Genomic DNA, 27,426 nt, shown 5'->3' on the forward strand with positions numbered 1-27,426 from the left:
GGATATGTATGGTCGCTACTGTATAAAGTTTATACACATTGCTTGCTGCAATTTAAAAATTTCACGAATTATACGAGTATGCAATAACTTACATAGCTTACTGTGGCACAGCAAGATGAAAAATGTCCACTGATTTTCTTAATAGTTTCATAAATTTTATTCAAAAAACAAACCAGAGCAAAAAAATTGTACAAACTTTTTTCCATCGACTTTCTTTTTCTTGCAACAGGCCAACACAGAAATTGAACTTTCAAAATAAACGATTACAAAAAATATTTCCCTTTCATGGTGTTGCTTTATGTACTAATGAGATTTTAATTTGAAATCGACTCGGACATTTGTGTTACAATTCGACTATGACATATGAACATACAAAACATAAAAAAGGACATTGGTATCGTTTTATAACAACTACATCAATTGGACAGGTTGGGCAATCGTCTGCACTATTTATATGGGCGAAAAACCAAATTTATTGTACATGCGATATACATACATACATTAATTGAAACCTCAATTGCCCCGATGCGGCCTATTGAAATGTGACAATTTTACGTATTTTGGGGATTTGGAGTATGAATTGGTATTGGTATACATTTTTGCGTGCTGTGTGTAATTTTTCGGCTGCTTCCCGAAACATAGTATTACATAGGTTGTATTTATTTAAAATTGTCATGTGGTGTTTATTATTTGATTGATTTACTAATTATTTTTATTGGTGTTTTACACATACCTAACATGGCGGCTGTTTTACACTTAAAAACTGGTAGATTGTGTTTGTTTTATACGTTTGTATTTTTTAATAAGTAATTACTTTTAATATTTGATTTGTTACATTATAATTACTGTTCTCTGCTAGCGACGGGTAGCGGCGATACAAAATAGCAGGGAGGGAAGGAAGAGGAAATATTCATTTTAGTTTAATGTTTCATAGTTTTTTTAAGTGCTTCCATACATCAAATTTAAATTTGTTATCAATAAGTTTATTGCAAATAAGAATAAAATAATACATAACAACGGTTTTGTTTGGTTTTCGTGGTTTCATTCTTCTTGAAGCATACATTTTTATTTCTTAATATTGGGTTCCATAGTCTTGGAAAAGATGATGTCTAGCTGATTTCGATATTTATTGTTGTAAGGCCTAATTTAACTACATATATTATCTGTTTAATGATTTCTATAACGTTTGCAATGTGTGTTTAAAATTATTTATGGGTTTTCTTTTCGTTTGCAATAGTAGGCTTACTTAGTTGTTTGTTTATTATTATTATGATTATTATTGTGGATTTTTTAGATTATTGTAGCTGTTTAGAAAATATCTTGACATTTGGACCAATCTTGTCTTTTCTTGTGTTCCCAATAATTTCCGCTGTGAACATGGACAATATTGTCAGTACCCTCTTCCCGTTCTTGTGAAAACCAAACGGGCTGGTATGGCGGGAAGGGTTGGCCTTTGCTGGCCGCACTTTCGGCCTCGGCTTCACGTTGCTTCCTTTTAGCTCGTTGTTTTTCTTCAAGTCGCAATTTCTCACGATTGCTCTCGTCCCATGCCCCATCCTCCATTAGTCGTTGATCAGGTCTCAATCGTGAATCTGTGGGTGCTACACCTTCTTCCATTTCATTAAGTTGGGCTGCCAGCGTTGTAAAGTTATAATATTTCTCACTGTCCTGGTGCGGTATATTTCTTTGCCATGCCGTCTTATAAGCCCCGGTCTGATAGACTGGACTATCCGGTGGCCCGGATGTAGACAGAGCGGGAGCAATTTCTATTTTACTATCCCAGGCACCGCGTATAACCCATTTGACCTCATTGTTACGATTCATAACCACTCCCTTTACCCGCCTCTGTGTGTCGCGTGAGAAGTACGAGTATGGTATATACTTAAGCATACATTTCAGACCTGACGCCGCATTTAAACCAGTAATTTCCATTTCTCCGTGCTGATCCACCCAAAGTTTTCCCACAATAATGTTGTTAACCGTGGTTGTAACCTTACGCCATGTATACTTATGATCTGTTTTAGGGAAATGACAATATGCACTACCCAATGGTATAATCTAAAAAAGAGAAAAAAGAAATATTTTTAATTATTATTAAGAAAATTTTATATATTTTTTTTTTTTGAAAAGCTCATTTATGATGAAAACACAACAATTAACTTTTTTAATCAATAATAATTTTTGCCGAATTTTAATAAATTTTGCCTAAAAAAACCATATGGGTTGTAATTAATCATTTTTATTTGCAAATAACTTTATAACAAGAAAAAAATCACCAATGCCTATTATTTTATTCATTTATTTAGCCAATAATACTAAAGCCTCACGGCCAATATTATTGGTAACGGCCAATATTATTGGTAATATGCCTTAAAATATCAATTAATCAAAATTTTGATATCATCTTATATATAAAATTCAATTTGTGTTTGTTTGTGTAGGTTGGTCTGACAGGAAACATAGGCTATATAATTTTTTGATATCAGAAGGGGGGCGGACCCTCTCCCTTACCCCGAAAATACTACCTAAAAATAAGAGTGGACCGATCGGTACAATATGGGATTCAAATAAAAGGTATTCAAGAGTAGAGTACGAATTTCATAATAAAAGATGGGTCCAAGTACCCTGGGGCCGTCCCATCCCCAAAACCCCTTAGAATATGTTTATTTGACGATCATGACAATATGGGACTCAAATGAAAGGTATTCGGTATTATTTGAGTCGAAATGTCGGAGATGCCATACCTCCCCTAATGAGAACATTACCCTTAGGAACCGAGAAGGGGCAAATTCTCACACATCAATGAGAGCTTTCCAATTCAAGTTTAAACTCAATTATTAAGGAACTTTTTTTTTTAGCCGAGTCCGAACGGCGTCCCGCAGTGTACCTCTTTGGGGAAAATTTTTTAAATGACCATGCTTGGCACTGTACCTCGCAAATGTCGCCAACATTAAGAGGGAATAAATACCACTTTCTCCGATGTTCTCGCCAGGATTCGAACGCGTTCAGAGTCATAGGCTACAATTCGATATAAACATTCAGGGCGAAGCGTCCGCATCCTAAAAAGATATTTGAGGGTTAAAGAAGGCGCAGCGGAGCGGGCCCGGTTCGGCTAGTTAATTATAAATATTGCCTAAAATTCGATAGTTAGACGGTTATTTGGAAAATATGTGCATATGTATAGGAAACTAGGCTTCCCTAGCTCTCACTTGAGACCGGTCTCATCGCCTTACTATTTTCCATCTGTGCACAGTGGATCAATCAATTTTACAATCTTTTTCATTTTGTTAGTACACCTTGCGGTTATTGAGGGAACTAAATTTTAATGTTGGATCACCTTATTATTTTCTAGATCTTTTTTTGGTTTCCTATACATATGCAAACATATGTGTAGGAAACTGGGCTTCCCTAGCTGTCGCTTTATGCCGGTCTCATCGCCTTACTATTTTCCGTTTTCACACAGTGGTTCACCTAAAATTTCCTTTTTTAGTTTTTTGGGTGATTTTTTCAAGTTTTTGCCTAAAATTCGATAGTTAGACGATTATTTGGAAAATGTTTGCATATGTATAGGAAAAGTAGGCTTCCCTAGCTGTCGTTTGATGCCGGTCTCATCGCCTTACTATTTTCCGTTTTCACACAGTGGTTCACCCAAAATTCCCTTTTTTTATTTGTTTGGGTAATTTTTTGAAATGTCGGAGATGCCATACCTCCCCTAATGAGAACATTACCCTTAGGAACCGAGAAGGGGCAAATTCTCACACATCAATGAGAGCTTTCCAATTCAAGTTTAAACTCAATTATTAAGGAACTTTTTTTTTAGCCGAGTCCGAACGGCGTCCCGCAGTGTACCTCTTTGGGGAAAATTTTTTAAATGACCATGCTTGGCACTGTACCTCGCAAATGTCGCCAACATTAAGAGGGAATAAATACCACTTTCTCCGATGTTCTCGCCAGGATTCGAACGCGTTCAGAGTCATAGGCTACAATTCGATATAAACATTCAGGGCGAAGCGTCCGCATCCTAAAAAGATATTTGAGGGTTAAAGAAGGCGCAGCGGAGCGGGCCCGGTTCGGCTAGTTAATTATAAATATTGCCTAAAATTCGATAGTTAGACGGTTATTTGGAAAATATGTGCATATGTATAGGAAACTAGGCTTCCCTAGCTCTCACTTGAGACCGGTCTCATCGCCTTACTATTTTCCATCTGTGCACAGTGGATCAATCAATTTTACAATCTTTTTCATTTTGTTAGTACACCTTGCGGTTATTGAGGGAACTAAATTTTAATGTTGGATCACCTTATTATTTTCTAGATCTTTTTTTGGTTTCCTATACATATGCAAACATATGTGTAGGAAACTGGGCTTCCCTAGCTGTCGCTTTATGCCGGTCTCATCGCCTTACTATTTTCCGTTTTCACACAGTGGTTCACCTAAAATTTCCTTTTTTAGTTTTTTGGGTGATTTTTTCAAGTTTTTGCCTAAAATTCGATAGTTAGACGATTATTTGGAAAATGTTTGCATATGTATAGGAAAAGTAGGCTTCCCTAGCTGTCGTTTGATGCCGGTCTCATCGCCTTACTATTTTCCGTTTTCACACAGTGGTTCACCCAAAATTCCCTTTTTTTATTTGTTTGGGTAATTTTTTCAAGTTTTTGCCTGCAATTCGATAGTTAGACGATTATTTTGAAAATGTGTGCATATGTAAAGGAAACTAGGCATCCCTAGCTCTCACTTGAGACCGGTCTTATCGCCTTACTATTTTCCATTTGTGCACAGTGGATCAATCAATTTTACAATCTTCTTTATCTTGTTAGTACACCTTGCGGTTATTGAGGGAACTAAATTTTAATGTTGGATCACCTTACTATTTTCTAGATCTTTTTTTGGTTTTTTGTGTTTTGAAATTTACTTTTTATGACCAAATACTTTTTTTTAATTAATTAATTGCCTACAAAGTTCCTTAACAGTGTTCTGTTAATGGCAGTAACAGAGGACTGTTAAGTCAGTGGTTTGTGTCTTCACTAGTTAAATTCGGAATTTATCTTCACTCACATTATCCATTGACGAAAGTGTTTTCTTTATATGACATGATCAGTTTTTGCACAATATTGTAACGATTTACACCATGGTGTGTCGGATGACTTAAAGAAGTGAAATTCGTTGGACAAAATTTTTCCAATAGCATTTTCAGATTTGAAATCATTAACGTTTGGTTGAGCCAGTTAGTTGTCTATTAACAGAAGGATTTTGATTTCATCTTTTGGACCAATTTTGATCCAATGATAGTAACCACCTTTTATATTGGCTTTACAAGTAACTGAAACTTCGTGAATATTCTTTAAAACTCTTGGCCGTGCACTTTTCCCAATAACTAACGCCTTGCGTTATAAGTGACATAACGCAAGGCGTTATGCCCCATTTTCAAAAACGCCAGATTTCGAAGATAGGTGCAGCGATTTAAACGAAATTTTGTAGGCCACCTTATGGTACCCCTAAAACAATAGACCGAGTAGACCGAGCGGGACAATTTTGGAATCAACTAAAAGGTTTTCGGGAGAAAAATACGAATATGGTGTTAAAACTTATATCCAAGTACCTAGGCCGTTGTTCCAAGATGGACGCCCAAAATAAAAAGTGAACCGATAGGGACAAGATGGGAAACCAATGAAAGGTAATCGAGAGTAGAGTATGAATATGGTCCAAGTATATAGGAAGGCATCCAAAGCCCAAAACAGCCCAAAATCAAAGTGAACCGATCGGGACAATATGGAACTCAAATGAAAGGTATTCGGGAGTCGAATACGAATATGGTATTCGAATACGAAATGAAACGTATTCGGGAGTCGAAAAACGAAAAATTGAATCCAAGTACCCCGGGCCCAAACCGCAGCAAAAGTACCATCCAAAGTCAAAAGTGAGCCGATCGGACCATATTAGGTGTAATTACCTAAGGGGCCGCCCAAAAACAAAAAACGTCCCAAGTGGGCATATTAAACCATCAGGATAATATGGGAATAAAATAAAATGTTTTCGGGAGTAGATCACGAATATGGTATTAAAAATGAGGTTCAAGTGATAGTCGCATATTCTTCAACTTATATCTTCCGATACAAAGGTAATATCTAGTACCTCCTGCCTATTCCTGGTAATAAAGGTCGTTTTATATCCTTTATTACAAATCGCCAGATTGCAACTTATAATATATTCGATAAGCAGCTCACCCCTTTCGTTGACATTCGAACTTCCCCATATCTGGTGATGTGCATTAGCATCACTTCCTACAATGAGGCTTTCTTCCCTACTGAAACGGCTTCAACCAGCGACTTAAGGTTTGAAGGCGTAATCTCTGAATCGTGTGCCATATACAGGGAAGCCAGCCAGTAATGAGACCTTATTACTTCAAGGTTGGCAGCAACTAAATCTTCAGTGCTTAGCGACAGAAGAAGAAAAACACTTAGACTACACTTTGCAAGAATCCAGGCTCTGTGTCTCCCATTCCCCGTTCCCTTGAGTAGTTTAAATCTCGGAATTTTCGCTCCACGAACCATTCCTCCACACGCCCATGGTTCCTGGATAAGAACCACGTCAAGTCCCCCTACCAATGGTGGAGATTTATCTGTACAAACCGAAACATAGTCAGGATTCCGATCTTCCACCACTGTTGTGTTAGCCTCGTCTTCCGATTCCGCCAGGAGTTCATCCTTCCAAGATTCGTTAAATCTTGCCATGATGAGCTTTCGTACGCATCCAGGAGCAGGTAAGAAAGCTGTGGATGCACTCTTCCTCAGGACACTGGACACTTGCGGGGTGGACGATTCCTCCTTCGATGCTTCACTAGTTGCTGCTGTCGAAGTACTTTTTGAATTCCGTGCTTCCCGGCTGGCGCACACCTTGAGCCCAGTCTAAACGGATGACCCACCCACACAGTGCTTGTCGGGTCCCGTTTCGATGCCATCCCCTCTTGTCTCGATTGTGACAGAGGGATTTTCAGTCTTCTGCAATCCGCCATTCCCTTAGTCTTCCAAGTATCGATTCAGGATTTGAGGGAATCCTTGTTATCCAAACATGCGCCATTGGTCGAGAAGGAATATCTTCCTTCTTGACTAAGTCGAGTACTGCACCTGGCCAGATCTCACCAATCTTTTTTAGCGCACAAAGATACATTTCAATAGAGCGTTGATCCCCGAAGGCAATTAGTCTGTATAGGCCCCGATATCAGCCTTTATCGTCACAAACTGGAGGAGACCCAGGAAAATCTTTTTGGCTGTTTGCGATGCAGTTTCCGAATCTTGACGTGTAGTCTTTGGGTTTGTCTGTGCAGCGAATCCCCGAGCTCAATTTAGGGAGTCTCTCTCCCTATTAGTGAGAGTTTTAGGATCATTAGCACCAAGCCTCTCAATTAACCTGAGAGCGATGCGTCTTCTTTTATTCCAACCTCTTAAAAAACGTGTTGTTTTGCCGGGAAAGGCCGATGGCCTTTCCTTAAGGTAAGGTTGAAAAGAGGGTGCTGATATTAATCCGCCCCATGGCACTATGGACATACACCTAAGCCAGTAATCGGCTTGTTGTGCGCTCTAAATACTAAAAAGTAACCTCGAAAAAGAAAATCTAACTCAGGAATTCCGTGCTAATTACAAAATTCGTAATTGTTTTCCATACCACGCCCCTAAGCTGGTTCATGTCTGGTATTGTGTCTCCACCTAAGTACCGGTGTCTCTTGGCCGCGAAAGCCGGGCAATGACATAGGAAATGCTCTAACGTCTTATCATCTTCTCCACAGGCTCTACACATGCTATCACTTGCCGCACTGATTTTGCTTAAGTGAGCTCGTAGTCCAATATGTCCTGCTATGACACCGAAAGCTATACTGACCTCCTTCTTGCTTCCTTCAGTAAGCCATCCTCAGAGAAGGCGTTAACTTATTTATTAATTTCAATATAATACAAAAAGCCATATGGCCTTCTTACATTTCAAGACGGTTCGTGATCTTACCATCCTGGTTGTTATTGCCCTTATGGCCTGTTTACTGTCCGTAAAGATTTTCAAACTCGACGTCCTCGCGTTAACGCTATAGCTGGCAAACTATCGATAGTTGCAACATGGGAGTGAGAGCATAGACAACGGAGGACATGTTAAGGCTTTTGATATAAACCCATTTTCCATTGATACGACAGGACTCACAGAGACACCGGAATCTTGGAATAATATGACTGATCGAAGGCTTATCATGACAGAATTTTGCTTCAAACCATTTAAGTAACCCGGACCTAATTGAAAATTTCCGTTACTACAGAAGGCTATATGGGGCGCCAGATAGTCAGGCCGATTATCTATTTTCACAGCGTGCCTAGGACTTGCATATACTCCGATTTCGGCAAAGCAAGTTATGCGACACCAAAGGCCTAAAGACCTATAAGCCTTATGTCCTTTCTACCCAAAACCATGGAACGTACCGTGGATACCTTATAAAGAGTAGAACATCCAGCGAGTACAAACAGCACCCCTATGCCAAGAAAAGTTCGGTGGAGACTGCCTTGCACGTGGTTGTGGATAAAATAGAAGAATCCTTCGATACCAAGATGTACACATTGGCGGTATGCATTGACACACTGATCCAATCCTTAGACCAGCACCGGGTGGACCGGGTCCTTAAACACTGGATAAGCCATATGTTTAGGAACATATGGATAAATTGTGGGTCCCATGACGCAAATATAAGGGAGAAAGTGGTATAGATCACGGCACAGGGGGGCATTTTGTCGCCACTATGGGTGACCACCATAAATAACTTATTACGGATGCTGACTGAGGAGGGATTTGAACACGTCGGTTACGCAGACGATGTTATGCTATTTCTAAGTGTTTAGGGTTTAGAACGATTTCGATATCTGACTTAGGAGTGATATTGGACAGGAAACTGAATTGAAAGTGTCTCATTCAAAAGTGTACTGAGAAGGCTCACAGATGTTGGGCACTATGTGGATGGACCGTAGGCTCGAAATGGGGCCTGAATCCGAGGGTAGTCCATTGGCTCTACAGGAGCGTGATTAGACCAATACTTATTTATGCCTCAGTAGTTTAGTGGACTGCGATGGAGAAAAAGTGCAACGTTAGAATAATACAACAGGTTCAGAGAACATGTTGTCTTGGCATAGGCGGAGCGATGAAGACCATGGAGACTATTCTAGAGATCCGACCCATAGGCATATCGATTAAGTGTGAGGCAGCCATTGCGGCTATGAGACTGAAGGCGCTGGTAGAATGGATAGAGGATAGAAGCAGGTCATACCATCGCGAAGTCGAGGGCGAGGCACTACTGCCAGCGGCACAGTCTTAGATTCACGGAACTTTAGTATTGCCATCATGTTACACGGGTGTATCAAAGCTAGAGGACAGAGTGCCTGGAGGTCTTTATTGGGAACCCAGGCGATCCTGCAGGCAGAGATCCGGGCGATCAAGGAATGTGTGAGGTGGACACATTGGACTGCGAGCTCACTTAGGCAAAATCAGTGCGGCAAGTGATAGCATATGTAGAGCATGTGAAAAAGATGATAAGATGTTGGAGCATTTCCTATACCATTGCCCGGCTTTCGCGGCCAACAGACACCGGTACTTAGGTGGGGACACATTAACAGACATGAACCAACTTAGGGGCGTGGTATGGAAAACAATTAGGAATTTTGTAAATAGCACGGAATTCCTGAGGTAATTTTTTTTTTCGAGGTTACTTTTTTAGTATTTAAAGTGCACAATAAGCCGATTACTGGCTTAGGTGTATGTCCATAGTAGCATGGAGTAGCATTTTAATAAAACATTTTACTTTTTTTTCCAACTTTTGTGAAAAAAATTACTGACAGTTTCTTTAAAACAACACTCAGCAACATTTTCTCTAAAAACAATACTCGTATTTCTATGTTTCTCTAAGAAAAATTTCACTGAAATGTTGACTGTTTTACTTTTTAATATTGCTGATTTTTAAGTTAGGGGTGTTTCTTTCTTTTAAATTTATTTAGCCCTATATTGCACTTCAATGAAACGCATTTTCAAGATATGATATATTTGAATGAGAAAAAAACACGATTTCCATATGCAAATATCGATAAATAATAATCGAGGCACGGAATAACTATGAGCGTCACACAGTCTGGAACGTGAGCTCCAATCCGTGTGGTGTTCTTCGTTATCACGAGAAGCTTAGCTGGGAGCTACTGGCCGTGTTCGCAGGTTGCGGATAGTGAAATTGTCCATGAGGAGTAGCGGCAACTGCAGTCGCGGAAAATCAGCGGTATCGAGTGAAGAGTCTCAGTGAGAGTTTGGGTGGGTAGCGCCGGCTATTGTTTAAATACTGAGTGTCTATGATACGATATGACAAGGCGATATATTGGAGCCTTTAAATAATCAATGGTCATCATGTTTCCGTGGCGATCGGTCTTATAGACCGGAACGAGCTTGTTCGCATGGCTATAACAACAACATCAATAAATGATTAATATGAAAAAAGAACTCATGCTTGAATAAAAAACATCAAAATTAAATTCAACAAACTAAAATAAAAATATCAATACTTATTTTTATCCTAAAAAATTTTTTGAATTTAATTTTGTTCTGCCTTTTAGGGCGAAGATCATTTTATTTTTACAATTTTCATCTGTTTCTCTTTCGAAACGAGCTCAATGATTGTAGATTTTTTTGCAATGGAAAAGGAAAGCCTGAAATCGAAACACACGCCAACCACTATGGGACGCGTTTGGTCATTTGGTTAGAATAGGTTAGATTGAAAAGAGTGTGCGGATATTAATCCGCCCCATGGTACTATGGACATACACCTAAGCCGGTAATCAGCTTATTGAGCGCTCTATTGGTTAGAATATCTCATCGCCCATATTAGGTGTGAAGGCTTTGACGGCCATATGTTGGTATATTGTACTTATATCGTATTTATTGCGAAAAAAACCTTTATGATATAAATACCACATTATCCACGCTCGACAACCCTGTCTTCTGGCTGTTCCTTTCCCAAAACATGTGTTTGTGTAATGACAGATGTTTTGACCACACAATTACACTACTCTCATGGCATACACATGATTCTTTGCATATTATTGAAGTTGTATTTATAGCTTCGAATGCTTGACAACGGCGACGGCTCTCACTGTTGCTCCGTGTCCACAGCTTCGAATCCCAGCCGGACTCCGCTTAACCTTCACCTTAAAGTTTTTTTTGCCTGTTAGGGCGGACACAATTTAAAATTTACAACTTGTGTTTGTTTCTCTTTCCGTCCTCCGAACTGCGAAGAGCTGCGTCCTCAGTTCTCATGTGGACCACCTCCATCAGGAGACAAAGATTCTACCAGTGCGAAAACATAACTACATGCAATACCTTTTGGGCTGTTATCGCAGAGACCATCCAAATCATCATCTTGTGGATAGATATCCACCGCCCAGAAGCCTTAAGGTTGATATACATGATCTAGAGCGTGAGGTTCAGCGCTACAAGAGAAAACCTCTAGATCAAGCGGCATGTCAAGCAGGTCTAGACAGCATTCATGCTGACACCTTAGCAGATGCGGTAAATGGCTACCGCGTGAATATAGTCCTTTGAGAACGACCGCCACCCATTGCACCTGAAGAAATTGACCTTCCCCGGCAAACCTGAGTAGTTATGGCTAAATTATGGTCCGGCAGATGCGGCCGCCTCAACTCCTACAGAGTAAGGATTGATGCCGACGTGCAAGATGTATGTCCCGATTTTAACCAGGCACCGCACGATACACGTCACCTGTTTATCTGCCCAGCCAGACCCACTAGACTCAGAGCCAGATCCTTGTGGACGCACCCTAACCCTGCGTCTTGACAATCAACAGAATCAAGCAGACGAAAGATAGAACACAACAACGAGGACGCAGAAGGCGACGACGCTTGTGACCCACTGCTGTCTATGTTCGCATAGCACCTTGCAACATATTCAGTATGACTATACTCCCGTAGTAATGTAAGGCCAGAGCAAGTTCGGAAATGTACCCACTCCATGCATCGGTTACACCTCACCGACCGATGATGGAGCCGGTTCTGGCCAACTGAACAGAAGTAGGATCTGGGATTCTATACTCCCGTAGTAATGTGAGGCCAGAGCTAGTTCGGAAATGTACCCACTCCATGCATCGGTTACACCTCACCGACCGATGATGGAGCCAGTTCTGGCAAATCGAACAGAAGTAGGATCTGGGATTCTTCTCAATCCCGGCACGGACCAGAAGCGTGCGGAGAAGGCACTACGGGATGTGCCTCTCCCTTGACGAAAAAAGACGAAAAAACACGTACACTGAGGCGGCATCCCTAGCCGATGAAGGATTCCATCGAGTCAATCCGGTGCGTACAACCGGTTGCCATGGGATTGTTCCTCGTGTTTTGATCGGGTGACAACCATGTGTGGCTTTATAAATATTTTTATGTCGAATGATGCATAATGTTTTTTTACGCAGCGAAATCTATCAGCCTCAACCCATTACTGGACGTTATCTCGTGGAGGCTAAACTTTCCGACTATTGGACCAAAGGTGTCTTCCTTCTCTATTTTCGCATTAAAATCTCTCAGAACGATTTTAATATCATGGGCGGGGCAGCGGTCATATTCTCTCTCTAGGCGATCGTAGAAAATATCCTTGGTCTGCTCGTCCTTGTCTTCCGTCGGGGCATGGGCACAAATAAGGCTGATGTTGAAGAATTTGGCTTTTATGCGGATTGTGGCTAGCCTCTTATCCACCGAAATAAAGCTGGAGAAATGGTGTGTCAGTCTCCGCAATTTATTTTCGTTTGCGTGGGTCGGCAACGTTGGGGGGTCCGTTTTTACTATTCCTTTGTTTCTCATAGCATTTCTTATAGTTTACGGGGCGCCCCAACCGCATGGGTTTTGTGGGATTTCACATGTGTCCCTAGCCGCTTGCTTCAAGATCCGACGCTCGCCCCCAGCCGCCCCTAACCTGGGAACATACGCTGATGTTGGCCATTGGTTATTTGAAGGCGCCAATAACTCGCCTTGTCATTTCGAGTATCGTTGGCACTCTGTCTCAGTGGGGAGTCAGTGCCACCTGACTCCCCACTGAGACTCTCCTCTCGAAAATCGCTGACTGCCTGAGGCTGCATTTGCAGCTACTCCGCATAAAAACGGTGCATTCCACCATCCGCAACCTGTGGACACGCTCGGTAGCTTTCAGCTAAGCTTCCCGTGGTAACGATGGACACCACACAAGTCGGAGCTCAAAGTTCCAGCCTCAGGTTCTGTCTATCAAATCAATTTATCTTATTCCTCTAAAATACTTCTAAGGAAAACATACATGTGTATTACACCCTAATAAAAATTTTCGGTCAAGCATCCCTCAAAATATGTATGCCAACAAATTAGCGCATACTACAATACTGTCGCGTTGTTAATGCCTTTACTGGTTAGCAATTTAAACCAAACATTTTTCATTAATTGCAATCAAAGCTACTCTACAAATTGATTATTATTTTGACCTGGACCCGATAAATTTAAGTATAGTCGCGTAGCAAAGCGTTATTGAGGATCGAATTTCATATGAAGAGAAAATAGAAATCATTGCGTGACAATAACGATACATATATGAGTCGAAGCAGCCGAGGTGTGATTGAAAGGGTGTACATTAACGTGTGTAGATTTATTGTATAAAAGCCCTATTGACTTTAGTTTAGTATATATGAAAAATTGTTTGCAAGAGCGAAACATACTAATGTACTTTTTATATGTATTAATTAGCAATAAAATATGACAAATTCGTATCATGTTGTCGTCTTACAAAAAACACAAACAAATTAAAGCTGTAAGCTGGTACTATCATTCTCCTACATGGTAGTAAAACGATGAATATTTCTTTCATTATTCTTTGCGATTCATTTGACAAGTTAAAAGTTGATATCTCATACTTTTGAAAAATTCATTTTAATTTTTTTCCGATCAGCTCCTCTGATTTCCGCAAAAAAACTTTTTAAATACTAGAGGTACTAGCGAACTCACTCATCAACGCTCTGTTCCCAGTTTAAAGCAGGGTATGCTACTGTCGGAGTCCACCGTAGCGCAGAGGTCGAAGAGGCTGAACGCCTGGGTTGAATCCTGGCGAGATCATCAGAAAAAAAATTTCAGCGCTGGTTTTCCCCTCCTAATGCTGGCAGCATTTGTGAGGTACTATGCCATGTAAAACTTCTCTCCAAAGAGGTATCGCACTGCGGCACGCCGTTCGGACTCGGTATCAACAGAATCTTGCATTCATAATACACTCGGATAAATTGTTTTAATTCCAACCCTAACAGAGCTCCACTATATTACTAATAATTAAAGCCTAGTACTGAGTTCAACTTTCGCACGAACAACTGTCGAAAAGCTCTACAAAAAATGGCGACGAAAAGAACACAGAGACATTTCGCAAAAGTGGTACTCATTTCTATGAATCCGAATCCTCCTGCTAATAAAATATGCTGACCGTACGTCACCCCAGGGCTGTAGGAATTAAAATGGAATCTTTCTCAATTTCTATCAAGGTCTTTCTGCAGTACATGGGGCAATGCTGCGGTGGACCTCCTTTCTCCTACACTCGTGCGAAAAAATGAATGAAGACATTAGAAATAACAAACACAACATGATAATCGGGGGAAGGCACATTGAGCTGGTGAGACTGTCCGCTAAGAATAATATTGATAATACACTCCCTAACCAGTCTGCGATTCATCCGTTATATAAATCTGACTTCACTATATTGCAATGAGTGAGGCGCAAGAAGACAGGCCACCAATACATTGGGATCTTGAGACCACAGTGATTCCAACCACATCCACGCAGAAGACAGTACCAAAGCATCAAATAAATCAGAACCCTCTCCATCTGAACCAATATACGACACTGCGCCGGCGCATATGCCATCTTAGATGGGGTCGGAAACATTCAGGAGGTATCCAGCGATTCGACGTCAGAGGGTCCAGGCTAAACAGGCAGGGTGCGCTTTATCTCGATGCGTCGGGTGTGAATACCCCGCCAAATAAGCAGATGCCGAAGATCAAGAAAACAAGGGATGCCTACAATCGAGCTTCCTCTTATCTTCGCCCATGGCTCATTCGGTGAGCAGTGGAAAATGGTTGCAACTCTCGCACCACTGTTGGGAACGAAGAAAGCAGATTGTGATGGCTTGTCTGACAAGGGGCCCACCTATGCGGCCAATGGTCCTGGACACGTCGCAGTAACACCAGTGGAGGTTAGGTTAAGTGAGGGGGGGTCTGGCGCCAGGCCAAGGAGTGCCCCGGATGTGGCGAATGTGGTTGCGCTGACTTTCTTGGCCTGGAAGAGTACTGTTCGAGGTACCTTCTACATCGCGGCAGGCTTTTTCTCTCTTGGAATCTACCTCGCCACAGACTCGTGTGAAGAGAATTTGATCAACTAAGGAGAATCAGCCAGCGGCGAAGAAAAGAAGAGACATAAAGAGATCTCTGAAGAAGTGACAGATGCCATCTCGATAGTCCCTCAGGTTTCAGGCGGAAGGGGCACTTTTGGCGGCAAAATTCCCACTGATGATGTTACTAAAAAGAAAACGCCCAAAACACACACGGTACCTGTTGGCCGACAGGCTGGGGACGGGACGGACAGTTTCAACGGGCCAGAGAGTGATCATTGTGGATAGTGCGGAAGCTGGCGGTAAGAACAGCCCAGCCCAATAGACGCAGTTGGAAACCGGGCTGGTCAGGCTGATGCTTTCAAGTGGAGCAACGACAATGTAATATTTGATGGAAACCATTGAAAAGTTCGACTCAAGGTGATGTTGTTGTTGTACACTGAGGCGCCAGCCCTTGTCGATGAAGGAATCTATCGAATCAATCCGGTACGTACAACCGACTGCCATGGGATTGGCAAGGTTATCGATTGTGCCAGCGAAAAATACAAGGATTTGTTGTGCTTTGTATATAATCTCGAGTCAAGAGCGGATCACATCCAAGTCATTGAAAAACATTGCCGCACTGGATAGGTTTAAAATAAGACGTCAATTGTTTAAAAGCGTATCTTTACGTCTTTTATTCCAAATGACTGACTTTATATAACGTGGCACTATTTTCATTTCATTGACAATTTTTATTGTTTCGATTTTTCTTGTTAGAAACAAAAAGTCATTAAACAAAGAGGGGAGTACAAATTAACAAATTGCTTGAAGAATATTTTATGGGGGAAAAAGAACACCGAGGCATTAACGAACCTCATTAGGGTTTCTTGACTGATATCAAATAAAGAAGAAATATTAAGACTACACGATTTATAAGGTATTATCAATGGGCTGTCGAACACGTATACATATATATATATATATATATATATATATATATATATACATGTGGACATACTTATAAATATACGCCTAGTATTGCATAGGACAATGGGATGCAAACGCAAGTGCTACATATAAGCATAGTTACTTCTGCTTACTTGTTATCAAATCAAATAACCAAAACCAAAAACGAAACCGAAAAGAATGAAACAACAACGCAGTGAATATTTTGCGCTTGTTTAGATTGTGAATAATATATACTTGGACACGTACATATACACATGGCGATGTATGTAAATACAATAGGGAGCATAAATTAGTCTACATCTATAACAGTAGAAAATTCAAAAACTGTTTAGTTTTCAAAATGTGTCTAAAATGTTTTCTAAATTCCAAAATGTGTTCTAAATGATAATAAGGAACACCTTGCGGCCAATGTAGTTGTATTAAAGCGCTCAAAATTTAAAAAAAAAAGCAAAAGGCCCAAAAATGGATTCATAGATTTTTGCCACCAACAGAATTCTTTACATTATCTATTTATTCAGAGCCCTGTTTGGGTCAATTTGATTTGCAAACGTTTACTAACTTTTGAACTGTACACTGCAATATTTTACTATTTTTGGCTAATATTTGCTTTATAGTCAATTTGGTATTGATAGAAGTTGTATGAAAAAATATACCGCTCTAAAAACTATAAAGTAACATCTAAAAAGGAAATCTTAAGTGGTACTTATAAAATCCTTAATTGTTTTCAATACCATTCCCCTAAGTTGGTTCATGTCTGGTGTTGTGTCTCCACCTTAGTGCCGGTATCTGTTAGACGCGAAAGCCGGGCAATGACAAAGGAAATGCTTCAACGTTTCATCATCTTTCCCTATCACTTGCCGCACCGATTTTACTTAAGTGATCTCGTAGTCCTATGTGTCCCGTTATGATACCAATAGCTATACTGACCTCCTTCTTGCTTCCTTTCAGTAATAGCCTCGTCTTCTCACGATCTGGATCCCCCATAGGATTTTCGCCGTCTTACGGACGGTTTCCCTGTTCCACAATGTTGCATGCACATTCGTCGCCCACTCCCTTAACTCGGACTGCGTCGACCCGAAAGGCTCGAAAAGGTTTATTGACGGCAGTCCTCTGGCCTTCACCGCCAAATCGTCTGCCTTTTCATCTCCCCTTACTCCGTTATGGCCCGGCACCCAAACGATGCGGAATTTCCCATCCTCAGAGAAGGCGTTAATCTCCTCCTTACACTGCAAGACTGTTCGTTATTAGATTGAAAAGTTTTATTGAAGTGAAGTTTGAAAAAAATAATTTCTCGAACATACAAATACATTAAAGCATTGCCTAGTAACATAATAACAAAGAACGATACAAGTAGATATTAATTTGTTAAACATATACTTCAACACTTTCCCTTGTTTAATTAAATTATATTTAAACGAGTACACAAGTACTGTAAACGTGACTTTGGTAAAGGCTTGGTCATCATATCTGCGAGTTGATTTTCAGTTGAAACTTGAGTCGTTGACAATAAACCTTCTGTTACCTTTTCACGTACGAAGAAGTGTTTTAGATCAATGTGCTTTGTTCGTTTATGAAATTCTGGATTCTTTGATAGACGAATCGCAGCTGTATTGTCTATATTTATAATTGGAATGTCCTTATAATTTATTATGTCCTTGAAAAGTCGTGTAAGCCATATTACTTCTTTTGCGGCTTCACTTGCAGCTATAATTTCTGCTTCAGTTGTTGAAGTTGACACTGTTGGTTGTCGTTGACTCATCCAAGATAAAGCTCCACCTGCATAAGTTGCAACAACACCTGTTGTAGAACGTCCTGTAGTGACACATCCACCATAGTCAGCATCGCTATAACATTCTAATAGCTTGGGTCCTTCTTTATTATAAGCTATTCCAACATCTATGGAACCAGCTATATATCTGAATACTCGCTTGAGCTTTTGAATATCTTCACAAGTGTAGTTGTCAAGGTGTCTTGATAGATAACCGACACTATATGCCAAATCTGGTCTTGTTCCTAGCATCAAATACATCAGAGCACCTACAGCTTGTCTATAAGGAAACTCGATTCGTGCTTTCCCTGGTTTTGAAATGCATTTGACTGTATTTTCCATTGGTGTTGAAACTGGACGACACTCTGAGAAATTAAATCTTTCCAAAATTTTCTTGGCATAAGACTTTTGAGAGATTCTAATTTGATCATTGCTGTTTTCAATTTTTATACCAAGAAAGTATGAAGCTTCATTAGAAACGATCTTGAACTCTGATTTTAAACTGTTGAGAAAATGCTCAAGTTCTTCTTTGTCTGATGCAGCTACTAAACCATCATCGACATAGAGAGCAAGGATTAACTTTTTACCATCTTTCTCTCTTATAAACAAACAGCTATCTGCAGAGTTGGCCTTAAATCCATGTTTCTTTAAGAAATCTCCCATTCTTTTGTTCCAACATCTGGGTGCTTGCTTCAAACCATAGAGACTTCGTTTTAACAGACAAACTCTATTTGATCCATCGTTAAAACCTTCTGGCTGTTCCATGTACACGGTCTCGTTCAATTCACCGTATAAAAAGGCTGTAGACACATCAAATTGTGACAAATGTAGTCTTTCAGTTGCAGCAATACTTAGGACAGAGCGTATACTAGACATTCTTGCTACTGGACTGAAAGTTTCATCATAATCTTCACCTTCCTTTTGTTTAAATCCTTTTACAACCAGTCTTGCCTTGTACTTTTCAATGGTGCCATCTGATTTTGTCTTCACATGATATACCCATTTCGAGGGAAGTGCCTTTGCTCCATTAGGAAGATTCGTGAGTACCCAAGTTTTGTTCTCAATCAATGAATTCATCTCTGATTTCATGGCTTGTATCCAATTGATTCTCTCTTCACTTTCAACAGCTTCTAAATATCTTGATGGAGGTTCGGTTTGACAAACAAAATCATGTGCCATCATCACCATCTCATCGCTGACACAATTTGATATAATTACAGTACGATTTCTTAAGCGTTTCACAATAGTATTATCGCACGTATCATCTAATTCATCTCTTCGACGCTTTTTACGTTGGATTTCTTCAAAACCTTCAAAGTCTTCTAAATCACTTGTCGAATCTTGATTTTCGTTGTCGCCATCTTGGAGTTCGGCATCTTGCTCCGCTTTCTCTTTAACTAATTCTTGTTGGTATTCATCTTGTTCTTCACCTTCGTGATTATATGGACCGATGCGTATTGATATTTCTTTCCCATTTTTTTCTTGGATATTATTGGAATTCTTGTTGTTTTGCTCTTCCACAACTTCATCTTCTTTAACTTCTTCATTAGCACAACCATTTATTTCTTCGGAAAATATCACATCTCTTCATATTTCTACTATATTTTGTTCTTTAATATAGACACGATATCTCTCATCGCCGTCATAACCAACAAGATAACCTACTGTTGCCTTCTTGTCCATTTTCTTCCTACGCTGACTGGGAACATGAACATAGCATTTTGATCCAATAATTCTTAGGTGATTAATTCTAGGTTTCTTTTCGCACCATAGCTCAAATGGACTTTTATCCTTTTCTGACGATTTTCCCGTTCGATTTAAAATATATATGGCTGATTTCACAAATTCGGCCCATAACGACAAAGGAAATTCAACATTCTTGTTTGAGTTCATGAATGTTCTTGCCATCTCTACAATGGTTCTATTTTCTCTCTCAGCACCACCGTTCTGTTGAGGTGTATATGGAGCGGTAAACCGTTGACTTACTCCATGTTTTGCCAGAATTTTCTTCACTTCTGCATTGTTGAATTCACCACCATTATCACTAAGCAATGTTTTAACTGTGTGTCCTTGAGATCTGGCATGTGCAAGCATTTTTATTAATGTATCCTTCACATCTGATTTGTTCTTCACAACATATCCATAACGAAATTTTGTGTAATCATCCTTATAAACGACAAGATATTTATATTCTCTAAATGAAGAGGGAAATGGTCCGCAAACATCTGTCGATATTAATTCTCCTGGAGCTTTTGCAGTCTCACGTCTTCCAAATGGTAATCTTGACAACTTACCAAAAACGCAAGGCTCACAGATTTCACTGTTGTTCTTTACTCGAATTCCCATTTCCTTTTCTAATTTCTCCTTTACATGCCGTTTATCTTGATGTCCCCATCTTTCATGGTATAATTGCAGTTTTGAATTTTCTACAGAGAATGAAACACACTGATTTGCAGACACGGGTCGAAAATCTATTCTGTATAAAGTTCCATTTGGCTCACGGTGTCCACATAAAATTGTTTCTCCATTGAGATCTAGCTTGCACTTTTTTATTGTCGAATAAGACTTACTTGAGGGGTTTCTGTCATGTGAAGCCAATACAGAAAAAAGGTTTCTTGATATACCAGGAACATACCAAACATCATACAACTCCACTGTCTTCTCAGCATTGTTTACTTTTGATAAAACTTGAATTGTTCCTTTTCCCATTGCACTTAAAGTCTCTTTACCAGCAGCTTGTATTGAATGTGGTTCTTTGAATGCTTCGTAGTCAATAAAAAATTCCTTCGCATTTGTTACGTGCCTTGTTGCACCATTATCAACCCACCAATCGCTGACAGATGTGCTCAAATTAACTTCATTTGACACCGAATGAAGAGCAACATTGGAGTGCGATGTATCCAATTGTTTTGACTTACTTGGCTTTCCATCAGCTATCCACTTTCTGCAGTCTTTAATCCAATGTCCCTTTTTCTTGCAATAGTGACAAATGTCATCTTTCTTGCCATTTGCAAAATTCTTATTTTTCCGCTTCTCATTTAGAACCAATGCTTCTTGTTTCTCCGAAATCGTGTCTTCAGATTTCTTAAAATTTCTTTCAAATAAACAAAGTTGCATAAGAAGTTCATCTAACGACTTATCTTCATCTCGTGTGAGCATCATCCAACTGGATTTAAACATTTCAAATGATTTTGGCAATATGTGTAAAATCTTGCATATCAGGAGCAATTCTGGTAATTTTTTTTCTCCTTTTATTACCAAACCAGCATTGATTTCGTTCCATAAGCTCTTGAGCTTGGATATAAGTGTAGAAACATCGCTTTCTGCCATCCATTCGAAAGAAAATAGCTCCGTGCACATCTTGAATAATTGATCTTTAGATGTCGCTTCAAATTGCTGATGCAGCGCTTGCCACACATCACATGCATACTCTTTATCCATTACCTTCATGAAAATGTCATCCGAAATTGTGTTTGTGATCAGACTCTTGGCATAGCTGTTAGCTTTTTTGTAAAAATCACAACGTTTTTTGTGTTCTTTTTCTTGAGCTTCTGTTACTCCTTCTTCCAAGGGTTCCGGCTTTGTAATTCTATGCTCAACCACATCCAGAGCTCCCTCGTAGTAATCTAGAAGATCCTTCACCTTCCGCTTCCAAATTGGCCAGTCCGACTCGACACATAACGGCTTTATGTTTTTGCAAAATTCCATTGTAATTTTCTTTTCTTGATACCTCTTTTTCACAAAATTAATTTTTCCAATATTCTTTTTTTTTTTTTTTTTCTTTTCACAGACTTCAAAAATTTTCACAATAATTATTTTATTTTCTTCGAGCTTGCTGGGCTCATAACCTATTAGATTGAAAAGTTTTATTGAAGTGAAGTTTGAAAAAAATAATTTCTCGAACATACAAATACATTAAATCATTGCCTAGTAACATAATAACAAAGAACGATACAAGTAGATATTAATTTGTTAAACATATACTTCAACATTCGTGACCTTACCGTCCTGGTTTTTATTGCCCTTATGGCAATTTTACTGTCGGTAAAGACGTTCACACTCGACGTCCTCGCGTTAGGACCACATCACTTCACGCATTCCGTGATAGCACGGATCTACGCCTGCATGTCCGTATTATGGTCAGACAGTCTAAAACAGATCTCAGTCCCTGGGTTCTCAATGTAAACCCTCAGGCCCACTCTGTCCTCTAGCTTTAATTCATCCGTGTAACATGATCTTCCATATAGCAATACTAGGGTTCCGTTAATCCAAGACTGTGCCGTTGGCAGCAGTGCTTCGCACTCGACTTCAAGGTATGAGCTGCGGATATCTAGAATAGTCTCCAGTGCCCTAGTAGCCGTGGTCCTCATCGCTCCGCCTATGCCAAGACAACATGTTCTCTGAACCTTTTGTATGGTCCTCATGTTGCACTTTTCTCCATAGCAGTCCACCAAACTACAGAGGCGTAAGTAAATATTGGTCTAATCACGCTCATGTAGAGCCAGTGGACTATCCTCGGATTCAGGCCCAACATCTGTGGGCCTTCTCAGCACGCTCCTGAATGTGACACTTTCAATTCAGTTTCCTGTCCAAAATCACACCTAAGTATATGACCTCGTCAAATATCAAAATCGTCTTATTGAGGAAACGTGGTGCGTTAAATTGGCCCACCTTCGTCTTCCTCGTGAACAGGCATATTTCAGACTTCTCTGGGTTAATATTGAGACCTCTGGGTCTAGCCCAGTCATATGCCATATGCAAGACCCTTTCGGCCCTTCTGCATAGTTCGTTCAGATCCTTACCCCTTAGAAGTATTATAACATCGTCTGCGTAGCAAACGGGTTCAAATCCCTCCTCAGTCAGCGTTCGTAATAGGTCATGTATGGTGGTCACCCATAGGATTTGAGATAAAATACCCACCTGTGCCACTTTCTCCCTTATATTTATGCCATGGGACACACAATTTATCCACCTGTTACTTTGCATATGGTTTGACCAGTCTCTAAGGACCGGGTCCACCCGGTACTGGTCTAAGGATTGTGTAAGGATGAGTCCTATTACTTTCATGCTCACTTCATTTTTACAACCGGTGTCGGATATATTCCTTTTCATACCGCCGAAGCACGGGCTTATATTCATTTTGTCATTGCGTTTGAAAAACATCGAAGCATGCGTTTCCAACGCAAAAAGTAATTGCGGATTTTTCATATAGTCCGCGTTGACAAATTTTTTCACAGCTTGTGACTCTGTAATTGCATTCTTTCTTCTGTCAGTTATCAGCTGTTACTTTTAGCTTGCTTTAGAAAAAAAGTGTAAAAAAAAATTATATTTGATTAAAGTTTATTCTAAGTTTTATTAAAAATGCATTTACTTTCTTTTAAAAAATCCGCAATTACTTTTTGGGCAACCCAATACATAAACCTTAGCTCAGAACATTTTTCTGAATGAAAATTTTTTTTAAGAAAACAAAGATATGAAAAATTTCTTTATACATTTTTTGTGTATTTATATCTTTATTATTGGAATACACAAAATTAAGGATTTTAGAATTTAATAAAAAAAAGTTAAAGTTCGAAACACACTATAAGACGTAAATATAAGCGGACAAGATAAAGGCACCCCCAATTTAAGATGCACAATAAATAATTGAATTCGTTATTCTGGATGACACTCACATCTTTTTGAAATTGGGGGCAATAAATTATTAATTATTTCAGTTGATATTGCTTCCCAGGCGATCTTTTTAAGTTGAAATAAACAAAAAGATATTAGCCCATAGAGCAAAAAAAAACTTGAAAATTAATCTTTCTCTAATTTTGCAATTTTCTGGATTGAATTTTCCTATTTTTTACGGTTTCCTATAGGATTAAAGTCCGGGCCTTTAAGCGGCCACTTCATTAATCTATTAAGTTTTTCCTTAAACCAAAAATTTCAGTCCCTAAGATGCTCAGGGGCTTACTTATGGCCTTCAAATTGACTCTTACAAAATTTGTTCGGGCTACGAAAAGCGCATTTGTGGTCTATTTTTTTTAATTTGACACCTTGTTTGAAATCCTCATGCAATTTTGTTTATTTTTTATATACAAATCTATATTCCAATTGTTAATAAAGGACATATATATTTATATAATCTGGCAAATAAATAGTAAATAGTTAGCGATTCGATTTCTGCTTTATAAAACATGCATATGTAGATCGTACTTTCTTTTGTTGCCGACAGTATGGTCATGTTGATAAAATTTAGTGATACGACAGCAACAATAAATGATGAGGAAGGAAATGGGATTCACAAATTAGAAAACAATAATCAAAATAAAATGGATTGTATGTATGTCGAGGTAAGACAGAGCTTTAAAGTTGATTTTTTGATAAAAAAAAAAATATATGTATATAATAGAATTTAGTTCCTCTTACCTGTAAATACTTTCCGCGAAATTTACTAGTCATTGTGAATTCTTGCCAACAAGTCCACTCACGACCTTCGCAGTGAATGGCGGCCATTGGAGGATGATGTGACACTTGTTCGGCTATGCACCGCCAACCCAAATCGTCCATACGGTCACATTCGTATGTTTCCCCCAGCAGCGGATTAAAAGGTTTGCCAGTGCGGTTGGTTGTAGTAGCATAGGCCGACACAGTAAACGCCGCAAGGTAAGCCAATTGTTCACATTCATCTGTACAACGGGCAGCCACATCTAAGATGTTGGCGTATTCGTAATCCTCGGTAAGACGTTGTAGCATGGACAGTGGTTCGTTAAAATTCACAGGCATAGGTATCTTTGATAACTCTTTGCCTATGCAGTTTTTCATAATCGACCATAAATTGAGTGGATAGTGTGGTTTGTCGGGAACCCGTGTACGCCTTTGACGAGCTACTTTTCTTGAATTTGAACCTTGCGAAAACCTGCCATCGGGTTTGTTGTGATCATCGTCATCATTACCACCAGAACCTGTACCACCGCCTGCATTTTGTTGATTATGTGAAATACCTCCTGATGAAAATCCATCACTATGCCCTCCACCTGAATTATTAGGGGATGGATTACTGCCTGAAGGAACTTGGGCGTTATGATCCGAGCCGCCAGTTGGTGCTGCTCGATCGGGTGTGTCCATAGGTTTCTGATTATCCAACACGCAGACCTGCTGCGGTAATTTCCGAATAGATGAAAGATCGGCTTCCGATGAACTGCTACTACAACTAAACTGTTCAGCTTGCATCTGTTTATGGCTGTGGGGCATTTGAAGAATAAATGCTCCTCCATCTGAGCCGTTTTGTGGACTGTCCTCATTGGACTCGTCTTGCATTAAATTTGATGAGCCTTCGGCATCGAAAAACTCTGTCTCATCATCCGAAACAAAATTAGACTGGGTCATGGAGGAGTCCATGATTTGGGGTGCCGCCAATGGTGGATTAGGCACAACCTTGTTATGCTGTACAAGATGGGCGGCCTGCTCCAATTGTGTGTGCTGTTTTGCCAATTGTTCGACCATTTCTTCCAAACGCTGACGACTCTCTCGTTCATGCTGCAACGCCTTTGACCACTTGTGACCTTGCGACTCAGCGGAGCGTAAGTAATCATTGCATGCATTTATCATTGCTTTGGATGTTATGCGAAAGAGTGTTGCGCGTTCATTCACGATTTTAATACGACTGACAACCGTCTCTTCATCGCTCGCAGCAAGATTTATCGATCGCAATTCATTGAGAGCCCCCTGTAGAGCGACGCCGTGTTTGTTTATCAAATCGTAACAGGTGCGTAGACTCTCCAAACGATCGGTTAAGTCGCGTACGACTGTTGTGATCTCTTGGCTGGGCACAACTTGGAAGGTCTTCTCTTCCTCCTCCTCTTCACTTTCCATAGCCCGTATGGCCTTTACTTTGGCCAATTCTAAAGCAGTGACCCACGATTGCCGCTCAACTTCACCGGCAGTCTTTATGTGAAATGTTTGAGTACCGCCGTTGGAGACGACAAAAGTGCACGAGTCCACGGTGTGGATGAGGGCACCGTGCAATGAAATTGTTCCTCGACATGTATGACTCATTTCGCCCTGACTACGATAATAGCTGAGAACACCTTTAGATAATACGAACCAGCGTTTTTGGTAACCCTTTAAATAATTGGTCCACTTAAGAAGCCAACCTTTCATCTCCGGGTCATTGTCATTTTCATTGTCGTTGCCGGGTACTTTAGAAACTACGGAAACATCTGTCATTATCACACCACCAGCGCCTCAGTTCTGTTTTATATTCGTCGTCTTCCGTCGTACTCTCCTCTCCACGTCGACTTTGCAACGTAAACCTCGTAATCAATGACCAATTCTGGAAATGAGTAAATTTCTGATATCAGCAGTTGCTGCTCCACAAATTCACTTGCAAAACCTTTCGTTTGTTGCTGTCGCTGGCTACAATATGGCCCTTTATTTATTTCCAAAAGTTCAAAAATAAAACCCAAAAAAGAGAAAAACAAATTCGTAACAAAATAACGATGGAAAGCTAACAATTTTCGTGCAAACGACTATTTTACGCCACGTACGTACTTCTTCGCTTTTACCACTGAGAAGTAGCAACAATAAAACAAAATATATAGAAATTCAACCAACCAACCAGTAATTCGCAAAAAGCTGTATTTTTACTTGTCACTTATTTTCTTCGTCGGCACACACAACTTCACTCTCCACTTGGGTTTTGTATTTTTTCACAAAGCCATCAATTTGTTCATTCTTTTTCAATATCGACATTTACTACATATATCTATTTAACGGCCAAATTGCGTACACACCAACATTGAAGATATTCCAATTTGTCAATTGTTAATAAAAACATATGTGTGGCGATATTTTTACCGTATATTTTATAGTTAATGCTTTTTATGAAATCCCGAGTTGTGTGCCCAGAATTTTGACAACTTGTAAAGTGGTGTTGGTGATTTCATCTAACGATGAGAGAATGCGACGGTGTTCTCTCATTTTGAATTTGTTGATTTTAAATTATGGAAAAATGACTATCGTCTCTGTATTGTAATCAAATATGACGTTAGATTAGGTAATTATGCGTAATTACTGCCTGCAATATTGTTTTTCTTTTTGATAGCCCCCATAAAAAAAATGTCTATCATTAAATGGGTTATTGAGATAACTTTTCATTGTAGAGAAATGTCATTCTAAAACGTCATGCTCTTGAAAAGAAATGTCAGCCACAATAACAGTTGGATGAGTTGTATTTTAAAACATAGGAGCATTCCTGACTACGCATATAGTAGTGTGCACTCATAAGGTACAAGATTTGCAAAAGAAGTCTAGTACTGACTTCC

At 39.7% G+C, this 27,426-nt stretch overlaps 1 protein-coding gene across 4 annotated transcripts; it reads right to left on the reverse strand.

Annotated features, from left to right (window-relative positions):
- Positions 1–133: 133 nt before the first annotated feature.
- On the reverse strand, positions 134–27,167 carry LOC106090863 (oxysterol-binding protein 1). 4 transcript variants are annotated; one of them, XM_013257202.2, is made up of 3 exons: positions 26,721–27,167; positions 24,530–26,435; positions 134–2,058 (listed from the first exon to the last, which is right to left on the reverse strand). In XM_013257202.2, exons 2-3 carry the CDS (start codon positions 26,327–26,329, stop codon positions 1,309–1,311), a joined length of 2,550 nt encoding a protein of 849 aa, XP_013112656.1. In that variant the 5' UTR covers positions 26,330–26,435; positions 26,721–27,167; the 3' UTR covers positions 134–1,308. The 4 variants fall into 4 exon arrangements, with proteins under 4 accessions (XP_013112656.1, XP_059218285.1, XP_013112655.1 ...); XM_059362302.1 differs by having other exon boundaries at positions 24,530–26,531; XM_013257201.2 differs by having other exon boundaries at positions 24,530–26,531; positions 26,717–27,167.
- Between the last annotated feature and the right edge of the window lie 259 nt (positions 27,168–27,426).

This window comes from Stomoxys calcitrans, chromosome 2 (genome assembly GCF_963082655.1).
Source record: "Stomoxys calcitrans chromosome 2, idStoCalc2.1, whole genome shotgun sequence".
In the NCBI taxonomy this organism is placed as follows: domain Eukaryota; kingdom Metazoa; phylum Arthropoda; class Insecta; order Diptera; family Muscidae; genus Stomoxys; species Stomoxys calcitrans.

What these genes read in the sequence shown, in the direction of transcription:
- LOC106090863 (XM_013257202.2), bottom strand. Translation starts at nt 26,329, where the DNA reads ATGACAGATGTTTCCGTAGTTTCTAAAGTACCCGGCAACGACAATGAA. An exon ending in TTCGCGGAAAGTATTTACAG is followed by an intron (nt 2,059 to 24,529) that starts GTAAGAGGAACT and finishes TCTCTTTTTTAG; the next exon opens with ATTATACCATTGGGTAGTGC.